The sequence below is a fragment of the Phytophthora parasitica genome (genome assembly GCF_000247585.1).
Source record: "Phytophthora parasitica INRA-310 unplaced genomic scaffold supercont2.62, whole genome shotgun sequence".
NCBI lineage: Eukaryota > Oomycota > Peronosporomycetes > Peronosporales > Peronosporaceae > Phytophthora > Phytophthora nicotianae.
The window spans coordinates 136,358-156,307 of record NW_008649048.1 but is presented as its reverse complement, the minus strand read 5'-3'; the positions used below and the strand labels follow the sequence as shown (position 1 = coordinate 156,307).

The 19,950-nt window shown below is 53.1% G+C and overlaps 7 protein-coding genes across 7 annotated transcripts; 5 read left to right on the top strand and 2 right to left on the bottom strand.

Moving 5' to 3' along the window:
• Positions 1-44: 44 nt before the first annotated feature.
• On the top strand, positions 45-4,064 carry PPTG_16875 (hypothetical protein; the record flags this gene model as incomplete). The annotated part of the gene is made up of 1 exon (XM_008914615.1): positions 45-4,064. The coding sequence occupies one exon, from the start codon at positions 45-47 to the stop codon at positions 4,062-4,064; it is 4,020 nt and encodes a 1,339-aa protein (XP_008912863.1).
• PPTG_16874 (hypothetical protein) lies at positions 4,046-5,179 on the bottom strand. Its single transcript, XM_008914614.1, has 2 exons — positions 5,050-5,179; positions 4,046-4,976 (listed from the first exon to the last, which is right to left on the bottom strand). Exon 2 carries the CDS (start codon positions 4,974-4,976, stop codon positions 4,152-4,154), a length of 825 nt encoding a protein of 274 aa, XP_008912862.1. The 5' UTR covers positions 5,050-5,179; the 3' UTR covers positions 4,046-4,151.
• A 75-nt stretch (positions 5,180-5,254) lies between these two features.
• On the top strand, positions 5,255-7,640 carry PPTG_16873 (hypothetical protein). The gene is made up of 5 exons (XM_008914613.1): positions 5,255-5,657; positions 5,745-6,084; positions 6,143-6,237; positions 6,318-6,402; positions 6,478-7,640. The coding sequence occupies exons 1-5, from the start codon at positions 5,260-5,262 to the stop codon at positions 7,468-7,470; spliced, it is 1,911 nt and encodes a 636-aa protein (XP_008912861.1). The 5' UTR covers positions 5,255-5,259; the 3' UTR covers positions 7,471-7,640.
• Positions 7,496-8,673, bottom strand: PPTG_16872 (hypothetical protein). Its single transcript, XM_008914612.1, has one exon. It carries the CDS (start codon positions 8,582-8,584, stop codon positions 7,601-7,603), a length of 984 nt encoding a protein of 327 aa, XP_008912860.1. The 5' UTR covers positions 8,585-8,673; the 3' UTR covers positions 7,496-7,600.
• A 1,231-nt stretch (positions 8,674-9,904) lies between these two features.
• Positions 9,905-10,626, top strand: PPTG_16871 (hypothetical protein; the record flags this gene model as incomplete). Its single annotated transcript, XM_008914611.1, has 1 exon — positions 9,905-10,626. The coding sequence occupies exon 1, from the start codon at positions 9,955-9,957 to the stop codon at positions 10,624-10,626; it is 672 nt and encodes a 223-aa protein (XP_008912859.1). The 5' UTR covers positions 9,905-9,954.
• Positions 10,627-12,216: 1,590 nt separating this feature from the next.
• PPTG_16870 (hypothetical protein) lies at positions 12,217-13,012 on the top strand. Its single transcript, XM_008914610.1, has one exon. It carries the CDS (start codon positions 12,271-12,273, stop codon positions 12,922-12,924), a length of 654 nt encoding a protein of 217 aa, XP_008912858.1. The 5' UTR covers positions 12,217-12,270; the 3' UTR covers positions 12,925-13,012.
• A 4,316-nt stretch (positions 13,013-17,328) lies between these two features.
• Positions 17,329-18,048, top strand: PPTG_16869 (hypothetical protein; the record flags this gene model as incomplete). Its single annotated transcript, XM_008914609.1, has 1 exon — positions 17,329-18,048. The coding sequence occupies one exon, from the start codon at positions 17,329-17,331 to the stop codon at positions 18,046-18,048; it is 720 nt and encodes a 239-aa protein (XP_008912857.1).
• Between the last annotated feature and the right edge of the window lie 1,902 nt (positions 18,049-19,950).

Below are 19,950 nucleotides of genomic sequence, written 5' to 3'. Positions count from 1 at the left end.
GCGGAACAACGCAACGTCCCTCCAGCTCGAAACCCCTGCGTCTCATGGCATCCACTGCCAAAGCTTCCTCTGCGCTACTCTCGACGCGTCCACAGACTTATAGTGACGACAACAGTGACAGCGACAGCATAGCGATGGCTTCTGACGTGGTGGATGTGGACATGGAAGATCTGGATCTGGCGGCTCGAGCACCTCGATCTGGGTTCGTGACCGTCCCTGCAGTGGAGCTGGAGTGCGTAGAACTGCTGCAACAGGCGGATGGAGTTCAACAAGCGCTTTTCGGGTTCGGCTGCGTGATGTCTGGAGGAATCCTGGCTGTGTTGGCGTCCTGGAAACCGAAGTGGAAGGTCAAGATGCTGCGATGTCCAGCTCAAGGTACAATGGACGCGACATCGGTGCTTGTGGCGCATACGTTGACGTGGACGACGAGCAAGAAGAAGAAAAAGATGAAGAGGTTCTACGAAGAGTGTCCGTTGTCACAACCTGTGGACAGTCCGCCATGGTTCGAGTTCAGAAAGTGTCGCTACGTGGTTGACGAGAGGGAGCCGCTGGGGTTTTCAAGACTCGAGAACGCTCTTAACGAGAAGTTGGGATCGGCCCAACGACGGTGTTTGGAAGGCAGTGGCTGGTCGACATCACAAGTTGAAGGGCTGACGGGGGTACATGGAGCTAACGAACTCGCGTTGAAAGCACAGACGTGGCCGGAAGTGCTGTTGAGGAAGGTGGCACACCCGTTCTACGTCTTCCAAGTCGTCAGTGGTTTGGTGTGGCTCTGCGACGGATACGAGGCCTACGCCACTGTCATCTTGGTTCTCTCAGCACTGTCGATTGTTTGGGAAGTGCATGAACTGGTGACGAATGACAAGAAGCTGCACGCGAGGTTGGCGCATGCAGAACATAGCATCTCGAATGGCGTAAGAGTGATCCGAGATTCGAGGGAGAAACGCATGAGCCCTGCCGATCTGGTTGTTGGAGACGTTGTGGTGATTGATGAAGGCGTTATACCGGCGGATATCGCTCTGCTCTCAGGCCACTGCATGGCTGATGAAGCTACGCTCACAGGTGAAGCCATTCCAGTGACCAAACAAGCACTCGCAGCTCCTGATCCTTCGTTTGCTGTCAATTCGAAGCTGAAGACAACACACCGTGAGAGTGTGCTTTTCGCTGGATCGACAGTGTTAGAGTTGGCGCACTCGAGCTCAACCCAAGGAAACCGAGATGAATCCAAGACTTCTACTCGTGGTGTGGTGCTAAGCGCGGGCTTTTCGACATCCAAAGGCGAACTCTTCCGCTCCATCCTGTTCCCGACACCTCTACAGCTTACTAAGCGTCTGGAGAGTGACAGCTATCGCTTCATGGGCGCTCTGTCAGCCCTGGCTTTCATCTTGTTCGTGGTCCGTATGAACAACGCTATGCACGACCAAGGCGTGTCGTTCGGTCGAGCTTTCCTGTCAGCTTTCGATCTCGTCACCATCGCTGTTCCCCCAGCTCTTCCCGTCGTGCTTACTGCGGGTGTTGGCTTCGCATTATCACGTCTTGAAAGTCAGGCTGATGTGGCGTGTATCGACGCCGCACGGATGAACATTGCGGGCCACATTGACTGCTTTTGCTTCGACAAGACTGGCACACTTTCAAGTGACCATCTAGATTTTCATGGGGTGGACGAGTGCTCCGCTGCAGCTCCAGGTACATCGAACCAGAAGCAACAGCCAGCGTTTCATGGGCTCCAACGTGAAGTGGAAGTGCTCTCTCCTCCTGCCATCATTGGCTTGGCCACGTGTCATGGACTCACTGAGCGGTCCGGTCAGATTCAAGGTTATGCTCTCGAGAAGGATATGTTCCGTGCCACTGGCTACTCGCTGGAACCAGAGACGTCCGACAACACTGTGATGCCTGGACAGTTTGCAGCGCTTGTTGCGTCTCCCATTGGGAAGCTTTTCGGTGTTGTGGCTCGCTTCCCGTTCGACGCAGCTCGCCAGCGATCGTCTGTGGTAGTGGAAGATCTGGACAGTGGCAACCGCTACGTGTACGTAAAAGGCTCGCCCGAGGCTATACGCAAGATCTGTACACCAAACACGCTCCCCAGCAATTACACAGCACGTGCACGCTCGTACGCGCATCAAGGCTTCTACGTCGTGGCTCTCGCGACCAAAACTTTTGCTCCAGCTGCTGTATCGCCAAAGTCAGAGACATCGCTGCCAGTGGCTCGAGACGCCGTGGAGAGCTCTGTGGGGTTTCTGGGCTTTATGCTGTTTGTCAACCAAGTGAAACCCGAAGCTCCGTACGTTGTTGGAGCACTCGAAGAAGCTGGGGTGGATGTACGTATGATCACGGGAGACGACGCACTCACAGCGATTCACGTCGCGCGCAAGATCAACATGGACATGCAGTCGTCAGTGCTTCTTATTGACGCACAGCGGCAACATGAAAGTGACGAGGAGACGGCTGTCGTGTACACTGACGTCGATGAGTTGGCTCAAAGCACTCGCGAAGGCACTTCTGGAAGCTCGGAAGGCACGTGGGCGCCTGTCGATCGCCACTCTTTCCTCTCACTTGCTGAAGGTAGTTCGATTGCAGTGACAGGAGCAGCAATCGAACAACTCCTAGCGTCAAACGAAGAAGAAGAAGAAAAACCCACGGACACCTCCACAACAACACCTCCAGCGATGTCACTGACGGATTTTGCTGAAGAATTAGTGGGCCGAACGAAGGTGTTTGCACGAGTGCGACCGCATCAGAAGACGTGGATTGTGGAGACGCTTATGACTCGACACGGAGCTTGTGTGGCCATGTGTGGCGACGGAGCCAATGACTGCGGCGCACTGAAAGCTGCTCATGTTGGACTCGCTCTCTCCAAAGATGACGCAGCATTGGTGGCTCCATTCACGAGCCGCTCTCTGCGCGTGAGTGACGCTGTGGAGCTGCTACGTGAAGGACGCGGCGCTCTCAGTGCAGCCTTCGTCGCCTTCAGATACATGGTGATCTACTCCGTCGTGCAAGTGACGCTGTCTGCCACTATGAACACTCTGCACTCTCAAATGAGCGACTCGCAGTTCCTGTTCGACGACTTGGTAGTCGTGTTTATCCTGTCGCTGTTGATGGTACGGACGCCCGCATCTCCTCAACTCGGCTCGTCTTCCGTGGCTCCGTTCAATCGAAGACCCCCCAGGACGCTTTTCGCTGCTGAGATCTTGTTGTCTCTCCTAGGCCAGTTGGCTATCTTCCTTGGATGCGTGTACATCGCGTTGGCAGCAGCAGAGGCGCGACCATGGTTTTGTTCAGCCAAGAAGGCGCTGGAGCTCACGAGAGCTGCATCAGACGGTGGCGAGAGCGATCCAGACGTCGTTCAAGTGCCGTGCTACGTGTTCGTGCCCGGAGAACCGGCAGACCTGACGTCTCACTCGTACGAGAACAGCGTTCTATGGCGCTTCGGCCACCTCCAGTACTGGATTGCTGCTGTCGCACTCAACGTACGGGACAACTATCGAGCGCCGTTGCTTCGTGCGAACCGCTCGTTTGTTGCGTATGCTTTCGTCCTGCTGATCATTCTACTGGTGCAGCTATTGGGTGACAACGGCAACCTCGGAGATGAAGAAACGTCGACGTCGGCAGCGGTGGCGAAGGCCTTGAAGTCACGCGGCGTGGACGTGAGCTTGGGAGCGCTGGAATTGCCTGTGGGCTTTGCGTGGTCCCTCTTCTCTCTCTTCCTCTTTGACGCGGGCTGTGTCCTGTGCTGGGAGATCTTGGTGGTCGGCATGGTACTGCCTCGCTTCCAACTGCAACACCCTGGCGGCATCCACAGACGTAAGGGTAAGTTTGGCGGCTGGAGATCCTACTTTGGTATCACTGGAGACGATAAACAGAGTCTCGTGTCGCCGTACGTTAATGAACGTAATGGTCTGCTAGGTGGAAAAGCGGGCAAACCGGACGGTGGAAAGCAAGTTAACGTGACTAGACAATCGCTACAGCCGGTCAGTGCACGAGGAAACGCTGATGCTGTAGGCAGCGACGACGACGACGAAGAGCAGGACGTGTTAGATCTCCACCCTCCTGAGATTGTCTAGACCTGATACAGAAGACCCAGTCAGCCAAAACAAACTCTATCATACCCATTTACGTGTGCCTTTATTTTCCGTGTGCTTTCGTCTGCATCAGACATCCTCCATGTCCTCTCCGTCCGGCGCCAAGAACCGCAGTTCCTCTTCTCCTCCTGCCAGCATTGTGCCTCCGTCTACGTCGCTGGTGTCCAGTTCCCATAGCAAGTCGATGGAGTCCTCGCCGGTGTCTGCGTCAGGTCCCAGTCCTAAATCGATTGATAGTCCAGCAAGTACGTCCTCCTCGTCCAGCGCAGCGTCCGTCTTGCCGTCCGACGCGAACGTCTCGTCCGTCGGAAGCTCCAACAGCTCGTCGACCGTCGGCAGCGGCAGTAACTCGCCTGTAGTCTCTTCAAGTTCCAGTGCACTCATCTCGTCGACGTCGGTTGAACTATCAGAGCTGCTGCTCGTCGGCGGCGTCACGTATTTTCTCTTTCTGGGTCTGGGCGACGTCGGCACGGACCACAGCGGACGGCCGAACAGCACGCGGTACGTGGCCAGACACCGCTCGCCGAACTGCCAGCTCCTGAAGCTCCCGAGGCCCACAGAACCCGCTACGGGCCTCGCTAATTGCTGCGGCTTGGCAAATGCAGCCACCGTCGCGATGGATGACTCCCGTGCCACGAAATGGTCCGCCAGCAACTGAGCGAACGCCGCGGGGTCCTGCGAACGGACGTCCGCGGACCGGGGCTGGTCCATGCACGACATCGCGACCATTTGACTGATGCATTGCTGGCGCTTGGACCTAGCTCGGCTGTGGCCATTGCGGCGTTTACATGCGTCTACGACGTCCTGATTTGCAGTAGACGCGTCGACAAAGCCACAAGCGTCTAGAGAAGATGACGCACCGGAATGATGCGAAGCTGAGACGGTGTGCTGCATCTGTGCCAATGGTAAAATTGCATTTATTAGTGATAATTGAACTGGAAACGAGGAAGCAAGTTAGCACACAGACGATGAACGAGGTGATGACTTGGTGTGCAATGCTGGACGAGTCGATAGGTGCGTCTGTGACCTGTGACGGTGGACAATGGCAGATACGCCGATGGATACGCTGGATCTTGAAAGGTCGCAGACGCACGCTTTTACCAAATTCGGCTATAACGGCATAGTGGCGCTAGTTAGAGCTAAAAACGAAAAACAATTTATTTCTCGATACTAGAACATGTTGGGTTGGTTGGCATGGACTATTTTCTTCTTGTGCACAATTGTCAGTTTAAGTTGCGTCAAGATGGAGGATCTCGAGACGTCAGCGACGATCGAGTTCCACGGCGCGCGTTATGTGGTGACGGTGCAGGTACAACAGCAGCTGCTACACGTGCAGGTAGAAGCAGCCGACGCGAACGTTGCGCCGTCGAGCGTCTGGACGGGCAAGTTCCCAGCTTCCGACGTCGAGCAACTTACTCGCCAGACCGGCAACTCAAAGAGATTCCCAGTTTTCGTCCAGATGCTACTTACAGCACTGCATCGGCGAAGTGACACGGTGTTTGTGGATCTCTTGACGGCGGCAGACTTGAATCTCTACAGGCAACGCAAGCTACAACCGGGAGCGGTATCGGAAGGGTGAGATAATAACCATATCCTTACAGCAACTTAGTTATTGTTTTGCTTGTTTCGACTAAAGTTATCCTTTATTATTGTATACTATAGATTGACAAGCGCCGCTACGGCTACGAGCACTGGGAAAAGATACTTAATATTGACTTATGCCGTCGAGTTCGACCGAGTGCACTATCCTCTACCTTTGACTCACGAAGTTTCGCCATCTCCAGAAGTTTTACAGCGGACTATCAGAAGACTGAGACAGGCATTGGCTGAAAAAGAGAACTTCTCTGTTAATGGGAGCAACACTCGATTGTCTGAGGAGAATACGGCTCTGAAAGAGGAAAATCGGTGCTTGAAGAACACGTTGAAACAGTATTGTGATAATGTGAGTGGCAATGGAAATGTGGGGATAAATTCGACGGGAGAATTGCAGCGAGAGCTTCAGGTTCGTGTCAGTTTTTGAATTTTGATGGTGGTGTGAGCTGATGAATTGTATGTTTTAGGCGTCCATTGAGGAAAATAAAGAGCTTATTGCACTCTACCAGCAGTTTCGAGAGGATTCGGCTGTAGAGACGGCACGGTTGCGGACGGAGATCAAGTACGTGAACAGCACTCAATTTCGAGTTATTGGAGTATTATTTCCTGACACAGTTTGCTGCTAACAACACTGATATACAGACAACTACGACTTGCGTCCCAGCAGAATGACCGCAGCGAATTAGCGAGACAGGAGCAAGAAAGACTGGAGACAAGACGCAAGATCGTACGTCGCTTTATCGTTTTTTTTATTAGTATCGCTCTCATATCTAACCCAATTATCTGTTGTGGACATTTTCAGAAGGACAGCAATGCTGCTGTACAGGAGACTCTGGCCCAAATGGTGCAAATGAAAGCGCAGTTAGAGGAGACACAGCTCAAGAACCGGGAACTGCTTCGTCAACTTGCAGTTGCACGCGCACAAGCTGGACAACATGGGGCGCGTCAGCGTCCAGCGCTCAATGGCACCCGTGCAAACGAATCGCGGTTCACGCGGGGCAGATCTCCCTCAATGCGTCCAGTTCAGTCTCCAGCGAGTAGTGTTAGACACCAGCAAACCAACACCGTCTTCCCTGCTCCATTCCAGTCTTCTTCTACCCACTACGGTCCTTCAGATGACGAGGACACAGGCACAAGAACACCAAGAACCACTCGACGCAGACAACACACGACCCGTCCAGCTTTCCGTCGCTTTGATCCGACTGCGTATCAACAAGAAAAGGAACGAAAGCTACGCGAGGCCCGAGCGCGTTCAAACTCTCGCACGCGTCCGCCACGGCCCAACGGAGGCTACACGTCGGATAGCTCGGCTGGTGGGTATTCGTCAGCGGATTCCCGAGGTTCCAAGACTTCGTCTCGTTCTACACGCTCACGCAACTCACGACTGTCAAAAGAGCGACAGCGAGAGCTGGACGCTCGGTTGTCATCGCCCAAACGTGCCATGGAGCCTCCCCCACTTGATTCTCGACGTCCACGTGCTTCGAACAACTCGCCGTTGCCTCGTTCTGGTCGTTCGTTAAGTCGTGGCCGCTCTCCGTCTCCAACACCATCAAATACCAGCAGAAATGGCCGTAAAGCCACCCCAAGAGGGTCTCCAGCCTCGTCACCGCGCGTACCACCACAGACTCAGCAGAAGTCTGTGTTGAAACGAAGGAAACAACCGCCACAAGCGCTACTGGACACGTCAGCAGATTCTTTCAGCGACATCGACGACCGACTCACAGCACTACAGCAATTTCTTCGAGAGGCGAAGCAAGGAGGAGTCGGAGTCGCCGGAGCGAGTACAGCAGCATGAAGGATAAAAGCGAAGACAAAAGTATCAACGCAATATTTATCGTTTAAGTATGTGCATGTTGGCTAGTGGGTATGAACAATTGGGCATAGACGTCCTGAAGCCTCATGAAAAAAAAAGAAAAGAATAATAGCTACAGCCACACGTTCGTCTCGTCAGGCTCGTGTGCTGCCAGTAGTACTGCAGCCGATTCCAAGCTGGTACTGGGCAACGGCAGGTTGTTAGGCGCCGGTAGTGGCTCGACCGAAGCGATGTCCGTGGCTGATGACGCGTTGGTGTCCACGCGACGACGTTTATTGGAGTAGCTGGGCTGTTGCACCCATTGCTCCTTTGTAAATAAGGGCCGGAGAAGGTCGTCTTCGATAGCAGTCGGACTGGTGTAGTACTCGTCCACGAAAGCTGGTAGGGCGCTGTCATCCTGTAGTAACTGGTCCAATCTATTGATGCTTTTGAACGACGCCAATGAGGATTGCGAGGATGAAGCTGACAGACAACTCTGAAAGTTGAGAGAGCTGGGAGAAGCTACTCTTGGTTGATGGTGGGGCTCTACACTTTTGGCATTCTTGATCGCTGCGCGAGACTGTTTCTGGAGATACTTTTGAGCATGAGTGCGGATCTGTACGAGTGTGCGTGTGTGTACAAGACTCGAGATCTTCTTCCAGGATTTCCCGAAACGCTGTAGGCCTTCGAGGAACAGCTCGTGCTCTCTCTTGGTCCAGCGTCCTACCTGAGTACCAGGAGGAATCTCGCCTTTTGCTTTTCTCTTCAGAGCGGGACGTAAGCTCGTGAACAGAGGCGACGGTGGTGTTGGGAGTGGAGGTGGCGACACTTTATATTTGTGGATTGGCGCTGGACTGAGACGACGTTGCGGTGGAACAGGGATGGCTACCCGTGCTGAATAAGGTAATGAATGACCACTGGACGTTGCAGTGTAGCCGGGGGACGCATAATAAGCCGGTCGTGACTCGACCAGGTTGTCGCCGACGACCGGGAGAGTGAATTCGTTGTTGTTGGCCAGGTATTCGTCCCACGTGGGGCTTCTGCCGGATTCAGCGACTATCGGCGGCTCGAACGGGACCGGAGACGGTGGCGAACTGGAGGTGCGTGCCGGGGCCATCGAAGACGGAGGAGCTGGAAGGCGGGGGGCACGAACGCAAACTGGTTTGACTCAGCCTCCCCGAAACAAGTCGAAACCGCTCAAGATACAGTCGCGATCTAATGCCTGGAGTCGATCAACCGGCGCAAGTGGGACCCGTGCGGCCATACGTACATGCACACCGCAGCGGCAGACAGCATAAGCGCACCAACAAGGCTTAACACTACGGTTAGCGGTGAGTCACTGCCGGTGAGGCTCTGCTTGCTTGGAGCTGCATTGGGAACCAACTCGGCTTTTGGCGGTAAGCTGAACAAGCTGGCGTTTCTGGTACTCGGACGTTGACGATACGGACACGCGGTGAGATCCTGCACGTTACGCCGCCGCTACAGTTCCAGCTGGAGGGCAAACAATTTTTCATTCTTGAAGTGTTCGTCAAGATGTTAACTGTATCGCTTCAAGTTGAACACTTGAACAACTTGAGCCGGTTGTTAGTTGACCTCTTCACTAGGGTGTTGCTAACAACGAGACGGAAGAGAATCAGTGGAGTTATCTGTGGATACGGCTCACTAACATCAAGAGTCGGAGAGCTGTAACCGAGAGTTCGTCACAGCGGATCGGTGGCCCTGCTCTCCGCGCATTTTTCGCCATGTGAGCCGGTCAAGTCATGACTCGATTCGTCTACATAGACGACTTGTCCGTGTTTGGTCGAACATTTGGTCACTGTCTCGTTTCACGCCATTTCCTCCGTGGCACAACGGAGCCCACAAGCTTCGAGTTCTCGGATTTCCTCTGGCATTGGAGACTCTCGCGACTCGTTCACATAGCCGAGATTTCATTCCCGACATCTTGTGATTTCAAGTCTCAATTCAACGTCTATCGATTGCTGATGCACTTGTATCGGAAGTAATGATACGAGCGACACCGACGTCGGCGCACCACACCATACAGCCGGCCCCAGCACCGCGAACAGCTCCGAGTGCAAGCTGAAGTTGTACATTTTGCCCCTAGAGTTCCGCGCTTTCAGCCGCTATAGCTCCAATACATCTTGTCGTCGCCTCGCACATGGAATTCACAGTGAAAAATGTCCGCTGAGGACCTACGGTAGGTGCGTTAGCATCGCAATTTGTCCAAACTGGATTAACAGATAAGGCATCACATCGTGTGGCCATAGAGAACTCGTCTATATCTCCAGGACATCAAGCAACACGAGGGCGTTGCAAGTTGCAACCCACGCGGACATAGCAAAACGTGGCTCATGCAGTCCGATCGTACAGCAAGGACAGCAGACTCTTGAGCTCTGCAGCCGTGACGGGGTCATATCTCTTATTCTGAGTTTTACCAGACACCGCACAGCTCAGTCGACTATCGTACCACCTCACCACTTACCGACCATGCCAGCGCCCAGCACTCGTCGCAACACTAACCGCACGCGTTGCCGACTAACGGACTGCAACAAGTTCGCACAAACGCGTGGGCTTTGCAAGGCGCACGGCGGCGGCTCGCGCTGTCGCCATCCCGACTGCCCCAAACTGGCCCAGAGCCGTGGCCTGTGCATCGCCCATGGCGGCGGCCGCCGTTGCATTGTCGAGGACTGCAACAAGCTCGCACAGTCCAAGGGCCACTGCATCTCGCACGGCGGTGGCCGTCGCTGTGCTATTCCCCATTGCGACAAGTTCTCGCAGGTCCGTGGCTACTGCAAGGCCCACGCCAAGGTGCTTATGGTGTTCAGATCTCCTTCGTCTCCTACCCACGCAGCACTCTTGACCCCACCGGTTTCTGCCCGCTGCAGCCCCAATACGACCCTGTCTCCGGTCAACTCGAAGCTCTCCATCGACTTTCTTGTGAACCCGTCGCTGCCTAACGAACAACCGTGCACGACGAAAACCAGAGTGCCAGCCTTTCAGGCTACACCACCAGCTCCGCAGCTTCCTAGCATCGCAGCGAGTGGGCGTTCGCTGCTGTCATTTCTCGAACCTACGTCAAGGACGGCGGCATTGCCGCCGGCATCCAGGTTGAAGTTACCATCACTCACTGTCCGGCCGCTAGTACCCTACTACCGCTAAACAACACCACCTCATATATTTAAACATATTCCTGCTTTCATCCTGTCGATACTATTGTACTTAAGTATTCTGTTGGAGATCATGCATTGATCACGATCCAAGCGACGCCAGCCATGAGGACACCATGTCCGTCAACAGGTTTACGTTCAACGTTTCGCAAACTCTGTGTTCCGGTTGCGGTTAGTTGAGCTAACTTGGACACGTTGAGCAAACATGCTTCGTTACTATCCAGGCTAAATTTTAGAGCAGCACCAACATGCTATCCCGGAGATACAGAACTCGTGTTTCGCATACATGGAGGACCAGCATCGACGCTGGATAATACATGTACGCTTTACGTCGCTTTCTTATCAAGAAGATGCCGCATGGTTCTCCAGCAGTATTTTGCGACGTAACGCTCTTTCGAGGTGGACGCAGCCGATGTCGACCAACCTCCAGTTGGGCAAGCAAATCTTAGCTCGGTTTTGCTGTTTCGTGGTGTCTCCTTGCCAACTCGGCAAACAGTACTTGATGATGCCAGCTTACACTGTATTGCCATCCTTGTACGAAACTATGCCGTCGTCTAAGGAGCGCCTGAGAGGCTTAACAATGGCAACATCTACGTGTAAATGGTACATTGAGTCTCTGTTCGTAAACGGCTCGAATGTCGTGCAGGCATCGAACACTGTACTTTGTGCATGACACTCGTTACATGTAGTCAACAGCACGACGTTGCGGGCAACTGAGCTCCAATGGACTCTAACAGAGAGCACACGCAAGATTAACCAGCGTCTGGCGACCCACAACTAGCACCAGAAACTTTCAGCCCTTACACTTCATACGAAGTGCTATTATAGTATGGCGAAGTTGGCTGTAGAGATCGATGGCTTTCATGTCGAGGCTGTCCAAAACACAAGTCCACCTGGTGCCGATGTGGCAGCGGCGCTGAAGCCAAACGCCTTAGCCATGTGTGAGCGCACAACGTCAATAAAACGCTGGCAGTGGAGCACGACAGGTTCCTGCGTCCACTGCAGCGTGTGGATGCGAATGAGAGAGATAGCGAGGATGTGAGGACGCCTCTACTCGGTGAGAACACGTTAGAGAGGTCAGGACATCTGCGTCGTGGCTCAGCGTGTTGGTGGACTCTGGAACGGCAGCAGGCACGTGTTTCGGTGCCTGCTGGGAGTGAATGGGGATATTCGAAGCGATGTCTTGGCTCATTTAGCGCTGTCGCCGCATGGTCGACACCTTATCGACACGTACCGACCTTCTCCTATGCACCAGTAATGGCTGCGGATCAGAGTCCACAACTTCGACGTGCTTCCACCCCGAGTGGATGCTAACAGTCTCACTGTGAACATTATGGTCTCCACAAGCCCCCAAAGGCCATAGAGACCAAGGCAAAGGCGTGGACAAGAGGACAACGTATGCCGTGACGGGTTTTTCGGCGTACCCCAAATCGTCGGATCGAACGTACACTTGTCCGTGCGCTTGCTTGGTTCAAAAACAAAGCCGCGGAGGGTGTAGGTTCACGGCTGTGCAGATTGTCCGCCTTAACGCGAGCGGACGCAAACAAAATTCCTGAACCAAGAAGAACTCGCCACTCCACCATTTGCCAAATCCCGCAGCTCGACACACTTCAGAAAGTCCACGCGACCAGTGATCATGCCGACCTCAAGCGCTCGCCGCAACGCCAACCGTGCACGGTGCCGCATGCCCGAGTGCGGCAAGTTCGCACAGACCCGCGGGCTCTGCAAAGCGCACGGCGGTGGCTCGCGTTGCCGCGACCCGAGCTGTCAGAAGCTCGCTCAGAGTCGAGGCTTGTGCATCGCGCACGGTGGCGGCCGTCGATGCGCTTTCGACGGCTGCTCCAAGCTCGCCCAGTCCAAAGGCTTCTGCATCTCTCACGGCGGTGGCCGCCGTTGTCACGTCGCTGACTGCGATAAGTTCGCACAGGTGCGCGGCCACTGCAAGTCACACTCGAAGCTCGTTCCGACCGGCTCAGGTTCATGGTCTCCGGTATCGATCTCGGATTCGACGACCTCTAGTTCGGATCGCTTTACCCCCAAGTCCACCATGTCGCCGACTAAGTCCAAGCTCTCGATCGACTTTCTCGTTAACCCATGCAGTGTGGCTTCCGACAGTAAGGAGGCGGTGCTACCGGGCATGCACATGGTCGGCTCCGTGCTGCCTCACCAACGTTCGCTTCTCTCCTATCTCGACCCGATGACTACTCTAGCCTCTACAGCTGCAGCGATGCAGGCTCGCCCGTCGGTAACCATGCCGTCGCACTACCCACCCCTCGTGCTGTACCGGTGATTTGATTTCCATTCGCATAGCTTATTAGAAGTTGCTGCGGCCTGCAGTGTATTTATCCGTAAAATTGCATGCCTTTTGCTATTGATGAGCTGAGCCTCTTGGCAGTCGAGAGATCGACAAGCCTCTGTCTTTAGTCTTCAAGCGATTTACTACAGACAAGCGTGCGTGCTCTCGCCACCTGAACACACCGAAGCGCTGTTTTTCGTGCCTTACGTTAGCACAGATCCTGAAGTTGATCCCGGATGGGGATGATGCGATGGCACGCTTCCCGTCCGTTGTGCACTTTGCTCTCAGTCCCTTGAGTCTCAACTCTCTCTGCACCGAAATCGTCTCGTTCACGAGGAGCGATTGCCGTCGCGTAGAATCGCCCACTTCGGGTTCTGAACGGACCACCACACAACCACGTTACGCCATCTTCACAATTGTGCAACTGTGGCCACTGTCCGGCAGTTATGAAGGCACTTTTGGTGGAGATCGAGGCTTGAAGCATGCCACATCGCGGTGCGGCCTTATCGTCCACCTTGGCGTCCTATCCACCTACACCGCACACGTGACGGGCGGCGTTGAAGGACGCCATGAGTTTCGTAGCTCTTCGATCAGACGGCAGCGAGTGGCTCGGTTATGGTGACACAGACGGAGACTGGCATGGACGGGTCAAAAGGCCTCGTGACAAGGATGTTGAAAGTTCCAACATGGAACGGCGGCACAGACATACGGCAGATGACCGAGCTGCAGCACATTGCCTCAAAAATCTTGAGTGCCTGACCTCAAGTTTTGTATATATATATATTTATTTTTTATTATATGGCTGTCCATAGAGATGCAGTGTACATTAGTGATGTATGCTTTGGCTGTGGTAGATTCATTATTGGACGGTGCTTTGTGCGATGAAATGATCAGCAGCACATTGAGCGCCCTAAGGCGTTCCCCGGGAAAGCTGAACCAAAATGCATTGCAGCAATACGTACTGTTCCAACTTACACTTCGTTCAAAAAACATGAATACAGTCCAGATGTCATAGAGCTTGTTCACGCAAATTTGCGCTCCAACAACAAGACCCTATGCAAATTTGAGCGTGTGCAATGGCCTTCAGCAAATATTGAGCTTCGGATCGGCCGCGACAAACCCTACACGTATTGAGTCCTAAAAAGCTAGGAAAGGTTAACTCCGCTTCGAAGCAGGTCCCAGCTCATCTGCTCTCTCCCTCTGGTGGCTTGTAGAGCAGCGTGACAAGGTGCTCTGCCAGCCAGTCTTCTCGTCTCGTATTTCTTGAACCAACCCGAACTTTTAACCGAGTAGAAGAACCTGTGCTTCTTCGTTAGCTGCTGGGGCTGGTCGAGTGCAGCATCCGATCATTTCGCCGTCTCTTTTTCCCAGAGGCACCGTATCGACGGAGTCAGCACGAGGTTATCATTTCAAAACATGCAGCGCCAAACCGAGCGCAGTGTCCCTTGCCATCGCGATTTCCGCGGATCCAGTCGATGTGAATTGAAAAACCGAATCCAGACGCGTTTCGAAAACACCCTTCCTGGAGTCAACACCTCGTGAGCTTGGAGTGCACCTTTCGCCAGGTCGACGAGCTCACAGATGGCAGGGAGTTCCGATCCTGTGAGTGAGTTTTTTTAGTTGGCCCGCTGCCAAATGCGCGACTTCAATCGCGTCGACTACAGCCAGGAATGAAAATCTACACAGAAGAAGTTGTTGACGGCGAGCTTTAGCCACGAGCGTTGTCTATTCGATGCCATCAGTCTTTCCAATTTCGGAGTGGCTAAAGATTCGCTGCATCTTACATTTTACTAGCCAAGCCAGTTGGCTGAGCGACCAAGCCACACGGACGCAGGAGTTTGCGAGACTGCAACGCTGCAACATCCGGTTCATCCGGTTTGGAAGCCGGACTCTGGTCTCATTTTCGTCACCTCAGTTGCAACGCGTGCTCCGAAGACTGGCCAAGAACCCTGGCGTGCTGCTGGAGTCCAGCCTGGACAGGAAACGAGTCGTGCTTGACGAACACTCTTCAACGGTTGCGCCCGCGTCCATCATCGGCCGAAACGAGCAGGGCCCGACTGCAAGTGTACAGTACGCCACAGCAAGTCTCGGTGGGCCCACAAGTTGTTGGCGCTGCAGTGGATAGACTTGTGGCTGCTTACGCCTTTATTACGACGAGCACATAATAATCCTCTGTATGGCAGCAGCAGCATTTACAGTATTATTATGGCTCGGGAAACACTGAAACATTTGCTAATGTATGTAGCAGTTTCTTTAATGAATTACCATTATGGTAAAAAATTGGCTCTTTGGGGTGGCCATTATGTTAGCACACGTGCCGGCTGCACGAGCAGAGCAGAACCTCCCAAGATGAAAGCGGATAAGTTGATGAGTCGAAACAATCAAGGCCGCGTTTCCAGCCGCTGTTTGCTTTTCGATTTTTGCACAATACCCCCGTACAAGTACTGTAATTTTTTTTTACTATCCTCCCGCATGCTTTGTTACAGAGCAAGTCTCCACAGCGCAGTCGTGCGATCTCCCCGAACATCGGGAAGATACATAAATGCCAGTTCTAAAGAAACTTGCTCATTCTTACAGTTCTAAAAATGTTAAGTCCAAATTCAAGTGTATCACTTTAGATTTTTAGGGCAATTCAAACAGCGAATTGCTATTTGGTTCTTTTGGCCCCAACAAGCACGTCTCAAGCAGATGAAGCAAGGTGAGATGCCATCCAGTATTACAGTACTGCAATAGGCTATGGCCCTTGCTTTCAGATGAAGCGAATAAGGCAGCCCAGCAGGAGATCAGATCCCAGCATCTTTGAGTCGGGCCCAGCACCCTCATCCACGCGGGAAACCTAGCATAGACAGCTGATCCAGCCGGCAGAGTTGGCACGGGCCGTGAAGAGGGATTTCCAAAACTGCAACGGGGTGTTCTGTCTGTAAGGGGAGACCGTCATCGGAATCCCTCCATGCTCAGGTCGTGATTGCAAGCAAACTCGCTACGGATTCTAGCCAGGTATTTTACGACGGGTTTACTGAAATTCGGTGGAGTATAGCGACGGAGCATCCGCAGATAAGCCGAGAGCGACGCGCGCATGTCAATGTTATGGGCGTACAGCGATGTGCCTCTTTCTGCCTCGTCACGGTTTGTAGCCACCTTTCCCCATCCGACGACATGCCGCCGGGTCGGAATATCGTGTTTCTGCTCGAAGGCGACCCGAAACGAGCCGGCGAAGCCCCGTCACGTTGCCAAGGCACTGTTCTGCCTCTTTGTCTGTTCATCGCTCTCTTGGTGAGATGACGGCAGGAGCAAGAAAGCAGACAAGGCCGCGAATAAAAGAACCGATCGATCTGGCTAGGATCGGATACCTGGGAGGACGTCGCGACGGCGGAAAACGAGAACATCCACACAAGGCTCAAGCATCATAACAAGCAAGCAAAGTTTGCGCCCGCCGCTAAGTCTGTCATCCAATGAAAGCGTCCAGCTGAAGAAAGACTCGAGCTCCAGCACATCGCAAGAAAGTGGAGCGTATACAAGTTCATTCCGCGCGTCGAAAATAGCAGAGCTCTCATGCATACTGATACGTAGTTTACTAGTGCGAATAGCGCTAGGCAAAACGAAAGATGCGCCCTCGCCAGTAGCGCATAGAATCTGAAAGTTTTGAAGTCTTACTGTTCTTGACATAGGTATTTACATTAAGGCGTAACATGCTTCCGGAACAGGTACTTATAATGACTTATAACTATTAATTCATTCAAACGCGGCGTATTAGCTCGTGCGTTGCGATTCGAGTTGCAATATTTCTTAGGTCTTGACATCCTAGTCAGTGAGCCTCCATTGAGAGCAGGCATATCAAATTAGTGCTTACAGTTAAAGCTCCATCAATTGGTATCTTTCCCCTGAATAGGGGCCACAATAATAAGATACAAGCTGCAGTGCTCACGAGGCTCGTCTTTTAGTCGAGTAATCGCGGCAGTTGGAAGCAATCGAATGAGTTCGAGAGACCATACCCCTCGTATGTAAGAACGCCACATGCAATGCGCTTGTTTGTCACCTCTGGGCTATGTAGCTGTTCGACCCAGCTGTCGCAACGAGTATGGCTGGGAGGCTAAAGCATGGTCGCCTATCCGGCACACGCCCCCCGCAACCTCTGTCTCTCTCGCGTCCATAGTCAAGTCGGCTGGTATCCGACCTGAGCACCTCGTGGTACGGAAAGTCCCATCGTAGAGCAAGCAGCAGTCGCATGTGCTGGTCCCGTTGTTTCCTCTGCTTGGTTGTTTGCCATCTCGTTCATGAGCTCACTTTACATTTCGCCGCCACCCGCCAACATCGGCACTCAATCTCTTCACTGCCAGTGCTGCAGTGTTTTGTGTCTTTAAAAGCACATCCTCTCCATCTCCACCTCATTTGGTCATCATGCCGACGTCCAGTACCCGTCGCAATGCCAACCGTGCTCGGTGCCAGTTCGCTGGTTGTGACAAATTCGCCCAGACCCGTGGTCTGTGCAAGGCTCACGGCGGTGGCTCTCGCTGCCGTGATCCGCAGTGCAACAAGCTCGCTCAAAGTCGCGGCTTGTGCATTGCCCACGGCGGCGGTCGTCGATGCCAGTTCGACGGTTGCCAAAAGTTGGCGCAGTCTAAGGGCTACTGCATTTCACACGGCGGTGGCCGTCGCTGTACAATCCCGAACTGTGAGAAATTCTCGCAGGTCAAGGGCCGCTGCAAGTCTCACTCCAAGCTCTTGACGACCGGATCATACTCGCCGACTCACGGCGTCGTGACCCCACCCAGCTCGACCGGCACCTCATTCATCTCCCCTACCAGCACCAAGCTCTCGATTGACTTCCTGGTGAACCCGCTTTCGCGCAGCTCTTCCATTGGTGAGAAGGTGCCGGCCCGGCAGATGCAAGTGCCTGCTCTCCGGCCTATCACGCAACTCGCCAACCCGTTCACCTCGGCCGGTACCGGTTGCCACCCCCGATACGACACACAAGTGCTGGGCAACCAGCGATCACTTCTGTCGTTCCTCGAGCCCCACGGGTCCACTCCGTCTTACCCGGCACCGCAGCCTCAATATGCAGCTGTGCCGGGCCACTACCAGGCACCTATTCTGCCATCGCTTACGATGTACCGGTAAGCTGCAGCAGTTGAGTCTTCTAGTGCCGTATTGCGAGTAGTTGAGGGTATACATGTTGATAGATTGCGTAGGGCGCTACGCCGCATTGGCAGTAGAGTTAGCGTCTCATATTTAACCCTTAAGTGTACACTACTTTCTCCCTCACTGATTTACTACTCTAATCAAAGATCAACCAAGCAGCATTGCAGTGCAACACGCAGCAGAGCATGATTGAGAGATACGTAAACTCGAACTGGATGCCAGTTTCTTCAAGAGAAACTGGGACTTCGACATCCTTATGAAGCTCAACAGAAAAGCGCATGCTTCTTGGAATCCATAGAGACGGAAAGCGCTGCAGGCATCCAAACAATAAAGATGAGGATCAGTCTGCATGCATCCATGCATCCATGCTGTAGAATGGAGATTCCATTGGCGCAGTGCTGCAAAGCTTCTCAACGGACGGCTGGTCGAAAGTCGCAAAAAGGGACTGCTGCAAGTCTTGCGATACGTACGGGAAATCTCATCCGGATGTCTTCCGACAAGGCCCACTCCGTGTGGTACACGAGGCAGCATTTCCCATCTCGAAATGGTGCCTGAACTTGCCAGCACCCTATCCATGTTAACCCGCTCGAGTCTCGGCAGCGTTGTCACCTCACCTCGAAAGATGAAAGCCATGGATTAAAAGGCATCGATTAATCGCCATTCACCGAGGCATCTCGATCTCTCACGTTTGTTTTGAGTGCGAATGTGATCACTCTTACATGAAAGTATATGCAGCTTCGTCGAAACTATCTAATAATAGTCGAATGCTTGCCGAAGGTGTCCTCCATGAAGGTCTTGTTGGTCGTGTAGGTTCTTGTTCAGCAAATCCACTTCGAGATGACGCTCTTCAAACGTCGATAAGACATTGCTTGAGGCGCACGTCATCGCGTTATAAATGTAGCTTTACCGCGATACGGTAATGAACTTCAGTCTGCAGCGAAATGAGTTGGCCACACGGCTAACCGCGTTATTATTAGTAAATGCATACCCTGCAGTAACCGAGCTCCGCTGAAGGTGCAGATAAGACGACGCATTTAATGCGTATAATTAGTTATTTTTATTAACTACGGTAGTGCGTACAACTGGTGCTTCCGTACATTGGCTACAACGAAGCGAATCATTCTAAACAAGCATGTATAAAAAAATTAGTAGTCACCACTAACTCTAACGGTGTACTTAGTAAGCTTCACGTCTCTAGTTCACAGCAATCGACGACGGCAGCAGCTACTACAGACGATCCCCTCGGTAGTAATCCCTAGAAATGAAATACTCCCTCAACAGCAATAAATTTTCGGCTCCCGTTGACCAGTCACTTACATACCCAAGATATTCGTCTTCATCAAAGTCAGGGTCTTCACGCCCCGAGGATCGTAGTCGGGGGCGACGCGACAAGGCGTCAGCAAGAATATTGTTCTTGCCGGGCTTGTAGCGAACCACGAAATTGTACTCGGAGAAGAACGACAACCAGCGAGCCATGTGCTGGGACAAATGTGGGCTCTTCATCGCTGTTCGCAGCGATGCGTGGTCAGTGTAGACTGCGAACGTCTGCTCGCCCAACAAATACACTCTGAACTTGATCAGAGCATAACGCATAGCGAGTAGTTCCTTGTCGTGAACAGGGTAGTTTCGTTCTGCGGGCTTCATCTGGCGGGATTGGTAGCTCACTACACGCTCTCGACCCTCATCGTCGAACTGCATCAACGCGCATCCAATCGCAAAGTCACTGGCGTCACACACTACGTGAAACGGCTTGGAATCATCCGGCAGCATCAAAATTGGTGCAGCCGCCAGGCTCTTCCTCACCAGATCGAAGGCCTTTTGGTGCTTGGTTCGCCACGACCACGTGACGTCTTTCTTCAGCAGAGACGACAGTGGCTGAAT

Coding starts and splice junctions, on each gene's coding strand:
- PPTG_16874 (XM_008914614.1), bottom strand. CDS start 4,976: ATGCAGCACACCGTCTCAGCTTCGCATCATTCCGGTGCGTCATCTTCT.
- PPTG_16873 (XM_008914613.1), top strand. CDS start 5,260: ATGTTGGGTTGGTTGGCATGGACTATTTTCTTCTTGTGCACAATTGTC. Junction 6,238..6,317: donor CGGTTGCGGACGGAGATCAA/GTACGTGAACAG, acceptor ACTGATATACAG/ACAACTACGACTTGCGTCCC. Junction 6,403..6,477: donor TGGAGACAAGACGCAAGATC/GTACGTCGCTTT, acceptor GGACATTTTCAG/AAGGACAGCAATGCTGCTGT.
- PPTG_16872 (XM_008914612.1), bottom strand. CDS start 8,584: ATGGCCCCGGCACGCACCTCCAGTTCGCCACCGTCTCCGGTCCCGTTC.
- PPTG_16870 (XM_008914610.1), top strand. CDS start 12,271: ATGCCGACCTCAAGCGCTCGCCGCAACGCCAACCGTGCACGGTGCCGC.